At 36.5% G+C, this 11,539-nt stretch overlaps 1 protein-coding gene across 1 annotated transcript in view; it reads left to right on the plus strand.

Moving 5' to 3' along the window:
• The window catches only part of LOC127435466 (astrotactin-2-like), a 716,076-nt gene that overhangs the window by 559,682 nt on the left and 144,855 nt on the right, over nucleotides 1–11,539 (plus strand). Inside the window, exon 14 of the mRNA XM_051688999.1 lies at nucleotides 10,634–10,758. Within this exon, the coding sequence (XP_051544959.1) occupies nucleotides 10,634–10,758 (125 nt within the window). The remainder of the gene's footprint in view (nucleotides 1–10,633; nucleotides 10,759–11,539) is intronic.

Raw genomic sequence — 11,539 nt, forward strand, 5'->3', positions numbered from 1 at the left:
TTTATTTCAGTAATTCAACTCAAATTGTGAAACTTGTGTATTAAATAAATTCAATGCACACAGACTGAAGTAGTTTAAGTCTTTGGTTCTTTTAATTGTGATGATTTTGGCTCACATTTAACAAAAACCCACCAATTCACTATCTCAAAAAAATTAGAATACATCATAAGACCAATAAAAAAAATATTTTTAGTGAATTGTTGGCCTTCTGGAAAGTATGTTCATTTACTGTATATGTACTCAATACTTGGTAGGGGCTCCTTTTGCTTTAATTACTGCCTCAATTCGGCGTGGCATGGAGGTGATCAGTTTGTGGCACTGCTGAGGTGGTATGGAAGCCCAGGTTTCTTTGACAGTGGCCTTCAGCTCATCTGCATTTTTTGGTCTCTTGTTTCTCATTTTCCTCTTGACAATACCCCATAGATTCTCTATGGGATTCAGGTCTGGTGAGTTTGCTGGCCAGTCAAGCACACCAACGCCATGGTCATTTAACCAACTTTTGGTGCTTTTGGCAGTGTGGGCAGCTGCCAAATCCTGCTGGAAAATGAAATCAGCATCTTTAAAAAGCTGGTCAGCAGAAGGAAGCATGAAGTGCTCCAAAATGTCTTGGTAAACGGGTGCAGTGAATTTGGTTTTCAAAAAACACAATGGACCAACACCAGCAGATGACATTGCACCCCAAATCATCACAGACTGTGGAAACTTAACACTGGGCTTCAAGCAACTTGGGCTATGAGCTTCTCCACCCTTCCTCCAGACTCTAGGACCTTGGTTTCCAAATGAAATACAAAACTTGCTCTCATCTGAAAAGAGGACTTTGGACCACTGGGCAACAGTCCAGTTCTTCTTCTCCTTAGCCCAGGTAAGACGCCTCTGACATTGTCTGTGGTTCAGGAGTTGCTTAACAAGAGGAATACAACAACTGTAGCCAAATTCCTTGACATATCTGTGTGTGGTGGCTCTTGATGCCTTGACCCCAGCCTCAGTCCATTCCTTGTGAAGTCCACCCAAATTCTTGAATCGATTTTGCTTGACAATCCTCATAAGGCTCCGGTTCTCTCGGTTGGTTGTGCATCTTTTTCTTCCACACTTTTTCCTTCCATTCAACTTTCTGTTAACATGCTTGGATACAGCACTCTGTGAACAGCCAGCTTCTTTGGCAATGAATGTTTGTGGCTTACCCTCCTTGTGAAGGGTGTCAGTGATTGTCTTCTGGACAACTGTCAGATTAGCAGTCTTCCCCATGATTGTGTAGCCTAGTGAGCCAAACTGAGAGACCGTTTTGAAGGCTCAGGAAACTTTTGCAGGTGTTTTGAGTTGATTAGCTGATTGGCATGTCACCATATTCTAATTTTTTGAGATAGTGAATTGGTGGGTTTTTGTTAAATGTGAGCCAAAATCATCACAGTTAAAAGAACCAAAGACTTAAACTACTTCAGTCTTTGTGCATTGAATTTATTTAATACACGAGTTTCACAATTTGAGTTGAATTACTGAAATAAATGAACTTTTCCATGACATTCTAATTTATTGAGATGCACCTGTATATAGTATATGACAACCTGGTGTAATACAATCATGTTACTGTACCTACATTTTTGCTGTACAGATTGTTGCAGGTTCCTTTTAAAATGAACAATAAAGATGGTAAAACAGCAGATTATCAGTTCATAAACATTTATTTTTCACCCTGTTCCTCACACAATGCTATTTTATGACATCTAAACACTTTTATTGTAGCATTTGACTTGTAAGGCGATACATTTTAACGTCCGCAATGCATTACTAACTACTTTCCATAAAATTGAAACTGATGGAGTGTTGCACTTGCAATGCAAAGGACCGGTGTCCGAATCCTGGAGAGCATGCGAGTCAACATGTGAGGTGAAAGTGTCATAAAATTTTGCGGTAGTGATTGTGTTTTTCATCTCACATTTGCTTTTTCTATCACTATCGGTCAGGTTTAAGGTTTAGGGTAGGGAGTTCAGTTTAGTTGATTTAAAACTCAATAGAGAATTGAAATGTATATACTTTATTGTCACGCTAAGGAAAATTTATTTTGGACTACATGCACAGCAGGCATTAGCAAACACAAAACACAGACGTACATAATAGCAAAGAAAGAAGAAGAAGAAGAAAAAAATACATTATACAAAAAAACTACATGGTAGTAACTATAATAAATAATGAGTAAAAATAATAAAGTAAGAAGAACACACACCCTGAAAAAATACGTCTCAGGTAATCTTATTTAAAAGTCTTATTGAGCAAGGCACAAAGGAATTTCTAAAACGGTTCAACCTATAAAAAGGAGAAATGTATCATCTCACAGAGGACAAAAGACTAAACTCTCCGTTCAGAATATGGGACAGATCATCAATGATTTTATGGGCTTGCCTCTATATCCTAGATATAGTATATAAATGGGTTGATTTCTTTCCAACCAATCGTTTTCCTGCCAATCTGCACAAGGTGAAAAAGTTTTGTTTTTAAATGGATTGTTAAAGGGATAGTTTACCCAAAAACAAAACTTCTCTCATTATTTACTCACCATCGTGAAGTCCAAGGTGTGTATGACTTTCATTCTTCACCAGATCACATTTGAAGAAAAATAGAAAAATATCTAATCTCAGTAGGTTTTTAAAATGCAAGTGGATGGTGATCCGACATTTGAAGTTTCAAAAATCACAGACAGTCAGCATAAACGTCATCGATGCGTCTCCAGCGGTTAAATGAATGTCTTCTAAAGTGATACGATCACTTTTGCTGTGAAAAAAGACAAATATTTAAGTACTTTTTAACTATAAAGCATCACTTCCGTTCTTCCTTCACGAGAGGATGGAGTCCAAGTGGTCTCTCATGTGACATATTCCGTTGCCATGATACAGACGTAATCTCATGTTCTCCACTCGGTTGAGACATCCAGGATAAGCACATAAATGCACCATTGTGAGTAAAGAAACAGATAATAACAGATCTAAACCAAAACCAGCGAAGCTTCTGAACAGCGTTTCTCCTTCTCAGTTGTAAACGGCGCTGCTCTTCCAGCTGTGACGCACGTGTGTCAGTTCTCACGCGTCTCATGTGCCAACGCGATTACGTCACATGCACGTACCGCTGCCGACCAGAAATGATGATTAAGAGATAAATAGTACATAAATACTGATCTATTTTTGCACCAAAACCAAATTTTGGTTAAACAATTAAACTCCATTTGAGATTGTCTTCTTTTTGAACTCTTGTAGACTCTATGTCTGTGCCCATTCTATAAATATATATAAATTATGATGTGCTGGTGTCCCCATTAGGCTTTTATACTAGCTTCATCCAACTTCATCACTAAGCGTTTTGATGGTGAAAACATGGCTTTGCTGGTCCACCAGCTGCACCAGCATCAAACCAGTACTAGCTAGCATAAACCAGCCTAGACCAGCATCAGAATTGCATGCTGGTTAAGCTGGTCTTTTTTAGCATGGGGTGTGTGTAATAAATATCCAAGGTCTTTTTGTGACCCAAATGATGATAGATTGTGACTTCTGAATCCAAGAAGATGCCAGTTCAGTTGACAGCCAGTTGTTGGCGTATTCATACTGTGTCTTGCATTTAAGCACTGATTTTTGTAAAAGTGAATTAAAATCATTGTTGCTTGTATTATACTGCTTAACACTCCAAACATATACAGTAGTGGGTGAGAATGAGGTTATGAATAGTAAAAAACAAAAAACAGGCTTAGTACGCTCCATACGATATTCATTTTATTTATTTATTTTTATTCAGGGAGGAGATGGGGCAGGAATAAATCTTGTGTATATACGCTCAATCTTTGATTTATAAAGTGAACTTTGCGCAGGTTCTGGCTTAAGTACAGTTTCATAAATCAGATGTCTTTTGTGTATAAGCATAATACTTATAGGATGAAATCTACGCCAAGTTTTATACACGAGTCCCCATATCTATCTAAATTCCACATAAATGTTCAGCGTTACGTCGTCTCTCAGACCTCAGTGAGAGAAAATACAGTGAAATGCGACTAATCACTGGTCACACTGAAAATAGTAAGAGATGAAGCACAAAACACATTTCATACGCTTATCGCTCAGTTGCAGCATTAGGAACGTTGGCCCCACTTAAAGTATATCAAATAATTAATAACAAGCTTACTCTGGTGACAAGGACAAAGTCTTATTTAGGAGAAAAATCCATACGCTCCGATTTTTCTTTGTGAGCTGCCGTTGGGTTGACTACCTCTTTTCGGGTCAGACTCAAACTGATTTAATTAGGTAATCAATAGATTTGTTTGAGGGCAAGTGAGTAATCTTTTTACTGCGACCTCTCTCTCTCTCTCTCTCTCTCTCTCTCTCTCTCTCTCGCTCTCGCTCAATCTCTTTCGCTCTCTCTCTCCTTGAGTTTCCGCTCTTCCAGTAAAGTGCGCTCTGATTGCCTCCAACAGACTCTTGTGGTTTAGAGTCTATTCTGATGAAAGGCACTTTGAAAGGCCAGAAAAAAATAAAAAATAAAAAATAAAGACTGTAATGCTGTACTTAGGATTTGTTTTTAAAAGGTAACCAGCAGCCTGGAAAAAGTCTGGCAAGACTCACACGCGACAATTATATTCTGATTTTGTTGTGCTTTTTTTGGAGTTCCGCAACAAACCTACACCTAAACCTAAACCTAACCCTAACTTTCGTAGTAGTAAATGTGAACATCGTGAGAGTTTCCAAGCCTGTGGATTACCTTCTAGACATAACCGTACTTACGCAACAACACAAAAAACACTCCTCACGTGAGGCGCATGGAAAACTTGATTAGCAATTGATTCCAACAGATTTTGACGTTAACAGTTTGCTAATATACAAAAGTAAATTTTGAATTTTATCTATTCTTTTTGGTATGGAATTAAATATGATCAGCATTTTTCGTGACTCGTCCACCAATATAATATTTTTGGCACATTGTGGGATACATGTGATGCTGCCTTTGAATTTGGCTAATACTTGGTGTATTAGAGGGTAGCATAATATTATGTTGCCTTTTAAAGACAGCTGCCTTATCATAGGCATGTTTGGAGTGCACCTATGATGCCTCAACCCTCAGAGACCTAAGCATAGGGACTTACGTAGTGTGACTTCAGAAAACAATGGCAGTCCATGGGAAAATCTTGACATTTAACATATTGTTCTTTGAGGTGAATATTGTGTGAATTTAGCAAGCTGTAACATTAGATTGACCAAAACTGCTGCTGTGATATGGTTCAGAGTGTCAGCTTTATATATATAAATTGGTTGTTTTAATGCTGAAAAATGTTTTGCAATTCTGCAATGCTGGGTCTTTGAGGGTTAAAATGTTGTTAAACATTGAGTCACTTTCACTTTTAGTGCTCTGGGTATGAGAAAAGCGCATTATAAATAAAATGTATTATTTATTATTATTTCACACAAATCACAATAATATGGCAGAATATCAGTTAAATAACCAACTACACAATCAGTAGTTCAACTGATTGAGTTTTACTTGTGATGTAAAGGACCAGGGTACGAGACCTGGAGAGCACTTGAGTCGACATGTGAGCTGAAAGTGTCATAAAAGCACCATAAAATTACATTGTTGCTTCATCTTTTGCATTTTTCATCTCACATTTGCTTTTACTGACACTGTCGGATAGGTTTAGGTTTAAGGTTTATGGTAGGGAGGTCGGTTTTGTTGATGTGGGAGAACATTTAATTCACTTTTAGTGCCGCACAGATGAAATCACATCGGAGCTATCACTGTCACGACTACTATGTTGATCGGAACTGCACCCAAGAATTTCACACACCATTGCACTTGTGTATATGGCTGTGTGACAATAAAAGTGATTTGAGCTGCCAAGTGTAATAAACTGCTTTATATAATTTCTGTGACAATTGGAACTGAGAATCATGTTGGATCTGTTATAGCATGAATACACCTCTTGTAAATTATACATTTATTAAAGTTGATATAATTATCACTATCGCCACTGAATGGAATTGCAAAAAATAACTGTTTTCAAAAAAGCAAAAAGCTTTCCGAATACACCCCTCGTCTGCTGTTGTCCGAACCATCAGATAGTCCCGCCCTCGACTCACATCATTGGTTGTTGTTCAGGCGGGTCTAAGCGGGTCGCTCTAAGCAAAGACAGGAATTTTATAGTGCCACAAAGCGTTTACAGTTTTCGAGAAAATTTACCTCTGGATGACTTACTTGTAGTTGTCTTTGCATATTAAGCTGAAATAGAAGGAAGTATTTTAAAAATGAATAGTTAAATACTTCAGCTTTAAGTACTCAACAGGTGTATTTCTCAAAGTATTGTTTGCCATTGATCTTTTATAGAGAGAAGCCACAAGTAAGTGTTAAGAGAAATTTTAATTGTTGGCTCATTACAGTTCATTAGATTGGAGAGAATGTGGAAATCCCAGTGCAATCACTACTCTCAGAAACCAATTTCGAAAAATTTCTGTTACAGAGCATGTGAGCGGTGTGGAGCGAGTTGTTGCTCCGCTCAAATGTTTTATCTATTGCGAACAGCAAGCCACATACGTTTTACCTTTATCACTCAAATATTGCAAGGGCAGGCAAACTCGTGAACCCCTGGTTATACTAATCCCGTGGGAATTGAAATGTTGGTAAAAAAGACAGTGAATCATGACATGGTTTAAACAAAGAGTGCATTACACCTAAAACTACATGAAATTCCCAGAGACATTGTTTAAATACCAGTACAGGAGGTAGATTATAGTACAGTATACTATATGGTTTGTTATTTTCTGGGTCGATGTTCAAAATATACATACACATGCATACAATCATGTAATAAATCAAATTTGTATCTTTATATCTTCGACCCTGTTTCTCTCTCTCTCTTTGTGTGTATCTTTCTCTGTCTCTTTCTGCACTGTTAGATATAGACAGAACTGCAGGTTGCAGCAGCTTTTGTCTGTATAGTTCATGCCAAACTCCCTGTCTGAGTTTTAAAGGGCATCACATAGAGAACCAGTCAATCTGCCGTGACACCAACTGACTTTGGCTGTTGACCGAAAGCATAGCGGTTTTAGCCCACCCATGGAAGCAGTGTTCTAAAAACATTTAATGGAGACCCTGCTGAGCAAACTTTAAAACGTGAACTTGCTGTATACTTTATGCTGCTAGTTCTCACACAGGGAAGCTGTCGCAAGTGCCATACCTCAGTGACTATAAGGTTTTGAGTTACAGTTTTTCTCAATCCCTTTGGCTCAATTCTCGAACGAGAACAATTAGTTTCTTGTTCACACCAGATTTGAATTTCTTGTCCATGGTTTGGTACATGTGTGCAAAAGAGTAAGTATTGTCTACAATTTGCACAATTACTACAGTTTTTCTCAGTCGATTTTATAAATTTCTCCAAACTAAAATCAGTGCTCTCAAAACAATTCACACAGCGGACAAAACAGACACTCAAGTTTGTAGAACAATTCAATTTCACTGCATAATGAAGCAACATATTCTTTCCTGATAATGCATTTATTAAAACTAAATACTAACATCAAAACTATAGATGTGTTCTCTATTGAATTCATAACATTTTCAGCTATAGACACACAAGTCTATGATTGAAATAACACATTTATAATAAAAATACACAATAAAGACCTTTTTCCATCTGTTTTCATAAAATTTCTAGTTGTTCCTGCTCTTCCTCTGGAAGGATGATGAAGAAGTTTACTGTAAAAAAAAATTAAATAAAAATAGCATCTTGCCAAATTGTATGGACCTAAGGCAGCACTATAAGCACAGATGGTACAGTAATTGTGGACACTGACTAACTGGCATGCAGAGGAATGGCATTTCTCCCTCTTCTTTTTTGTTGAGATTGAAGTCACTGTAGATCTGCTCACATTAAGCCGAACACTTTGTGTGTCTCAGAGAGACCGTGATTCATAATATGATAAATTAGAGGAACTATCAGATCATTTGAGCCTCTTCTGTGTCTTCTTTACTCTTCCACTCTGCTGTCCTCTTTCTCTCTGCTCACCATCATTACACCATCTCCATTTGGTCTTTCCTCAACTCTTTCAATGCAGTGCTCACCCCTGAAAGAGTTGAGAAAACTTTCCCCTTTTCTCATTTCTTCTTCTTCCTTTTTTCTCTTCCTTTACCCACTCTACCTCTTCTCATTTTGCACCTCTTCTTCGTGTTGTTCTTCCTCTTCTTCCTCTTCTTCTTCTTCTTCCTCATTGTTTGTTTGCTCTGAATTTTCATATTTGACCCCTTTTATAGATAGCAAAGACATGACAGTTGTGTGAAGAATTTAGTAAATTGCATTTCTTTGCTGTGTGCATTACTATCACAGCAGATATCAATATGAAGGGATTTGACAACCTGGCATGTGCATGTGAGAGTATGACTTTAATTTAGTTGTTTGTGTTAACTGTTTTGAAAGCATGAATTTTAGATCAGATAAATTTGTATGTTGTGTTTCGAGAAAATTAGGAAAATCGAGAAAAATGCACGATCTGTTTAGGACAATAACAAAGTGTTCAGATGGCTGTGTTAACTGTATTGAGAGCAGTGACCTGAGTTTAGAGAAATGCATAAAATCGATTGAGAAAAACTGTAAATGCACATGGCTTGCTGATCAAAACTGATTTAATGAGTTTATTCTCATTGAAATTGTCATACTCTTCACAACTTCTAAACATTCTTTCATCATGTGAGCAATCACATGCAAAATGATCCATTCAATTATCAAAATCTGTCAGACATACATGTATATTCCATAAATATCTATGACATGGAATGTTTTTTCATTGTTGCGTTTTTTTTTTTTTTATTTTGTTTGTTTGTTTGTTTGTTTGTTTGTTTTTTGCATGGATGTCATTTTGTGGAACTTTTTTGTCAGTGTTTTCTCTAGTAAGTTTGTCAGTTAGTTTTAAAAAACAAGATATGTTTTATATTACAGTAAATTTTCAGAATTCTGAATTCCAATACCATTTTATTTTTGTAATAGCTGTTGGGTAAACAAGTGAACACAATAGAACCACACTGGGATACATTAAGACAAGAGTCATCTTTAAAATGATTTTAACTCACAGGCTGTCTTGTTTTCTCAGAGCAAGTTTCTTTTTTTTTATTTTATTTTATTTTTTTTTCATGATTGTCACATTTGGTGCAAGTTTTCACATGTTTTATATTTTACAGTATTCATTGTAATTAATGTATTACAATTTCAACATAGTCTCATGACAACTCATACTAATTTGTATGAGATGGCGAAATCATAAGATATTGTATGATATTAATATTGGGTATGAAAAGGTACAACTTTTATTTCCATATTCCCATAGCAGTCAACAAACAGAATTACAAGTTGATGCAATACAGGCATCAAATGTTAACTAGCCTCATATCCAACACTTTATTTTACGGAAGGAAATTTTGTGTCTGTGAAATAAAAATAAAAAAATAAAAAATATTCTTTCACAGTAAAGTATATGTGTTTATGCAATACAAATGATTGATGTATGCCAATAAATTCCCTCATCTTGTTCTAAATCATCATTCGACATCATTTTTTGGTTTTTCTCTATGGGAATAAAAGTGGCATGTGGATTTCTTACAAATTCACCACCTTAAACTATTATTATGACTTGTCATGAGATGGGGATGTACAATTGATGTTTGCCAAAACCATGGTTTTTACGTTATGTATCTTACCTTTTTTGCTTTTGAATTTTTTGTGTTTCATAACTGTTTCAATGTTTAAATTTAGCTGGGGGGGGGGGTTTAAAGGAATAGTTCACCCAAAAATGAAAACTCTCTCATCATTTACTCACCCTTATGCCATCCCAGATGTGTATGACTTTCTTTTAACTGCTGAACACAAATGAAGATTTTTAGAAGAATATTTCAGCTCTGTAGGTCCATACAATGCAAGTGAATGGGTGCCACAATTTTGAGGCTCCAAAAATCACATTAGTCAACATAAAAGTACTCCAGACAACTCCAGTGTTTTAATCCATATCTTCAGAAGTGATATGATAGGTGTGTCTGAGAAATAGATCAATATTTAAGTCCATCTTTACTATAAACAATCCTCCCTACTCGGTCAGTCTCCACTTCTCCTTCTTGTGTTTTTAACAATTCACATTCTTTATGCATATCGCCTCGTACAAAGAAAGGGAGAAGAATTTCTAGCAATAAAGGACCTAAATATTGATCTATTTCTCAGACACACCTATCATATCGCTTCTGTAGATATGGATTAAAACACTGGAGTCATATGGATTACTTTTATGATGCCTTTATGTGCTTTTTGTCAAACATTTTCACCCATTCACTTGTTTTGTATGGACCTACAGAGCTATTCTTCTAAAAATAATAATTTGTGTTCTGCAGAAGAATGAAAGTTATACACATCTGGGATGGCATGAGGGTGAATAAATGATGAGAGAATTTTCATTTTTGGGTGAACTATCCTTTTAAATAGCTTTTAAATGGCAGGTTACCAATATGACAATTTACTTGATGTAGTGTGAGTGGGGTCATACAGTTTATGAATGATACCAGCTTGTCATCAAACATATTAGCTGTCTTATATATAACTTTTTATCCTTGTTTATTTGTGTTTGTATTTCAGGGATAATAACTTCATCAAGGATTTTCCGCAGCTGGCTGATGGTCTGATGGTGATCCCTCTGCCTGTGGAGGAGCAGTGTCGAGGAGTTCTGTCAGAACCTCTGCCAAACCTACAACTACTCTCAGGTCAAACATACAGTACATGACCATTTTCCGCTCTCTTTTTGACCATTAGAATTAAACAGGTAGTTTTTGCTACTCTACATGTAAGTTATAATGTATGTAAAGGATCTGTAATGATTGGCTATGCTCTGCATAGTTTGCAGTGTTGTTCATCAGGACAGGCCAAATTGCTGAACACTAAATAAGGATTACAGAAGCTATCTTATGGCATCTTAACACTTTTACTATAGTGCATGTCTTGTAAGGCGATACATTGTTTGCATTACATAACTAACTACATTTACAAGCTTATTTGTGTGTGATCATATTGTGCGGTAGCTCAACTTGTATAGCGTTGCACTTCCATTGCAAAGGAATGGGTACAAGTCCAGAAGAGCGCAGAAAAATCGGTAAGGTTTAGGGTAGAGAGGGAGGTTTTGTTGATTTAAAACTCAATAAAATACATCCATCTGTTTGGGAGAACATTTACATTTGTGGCCTTTAAAAACGCATGCTTTTCAGGCAGCTTTACTCAACCCATCACACAATCTCACGCAGTATCAGTCTGGTGGGCACCTTGGAATTTAAATACATTTGTTACACTTCTCAAAATATCCACCAGGTACCAGCACCTTGGAACTGCTGCAGAAATGTCTCCAAAGTCCCATTATTTTCATGAGATCAGGTTTGGAACAATACATCCAAACAGCATGAATGGTATATAGTGAGTCTTTCCTACTGTAAGATGTACTCAATGTTGCCTGACAACCAGTACTTATTTTTTCAAACAGCTCGAAAATTCCTT

This window comes from Myxocyprinus asiaticus, chromosome 4, assembly GCF_019703515.2.
Source record: "Myxocyprinus asiaticus isolate MX2 ecotype Aquarium Trade chromosome 4, UBuf_Myxa_2, whole genome shotgun sequence".
Taxonomy (NCBI): domain Eukaryota; kingdom Metazoa; phylum Chordata; class Actinopteri; order Cypriniformes; family Catostomidae; genus Myxocyprinus; species Myxocyprinus asiaticus.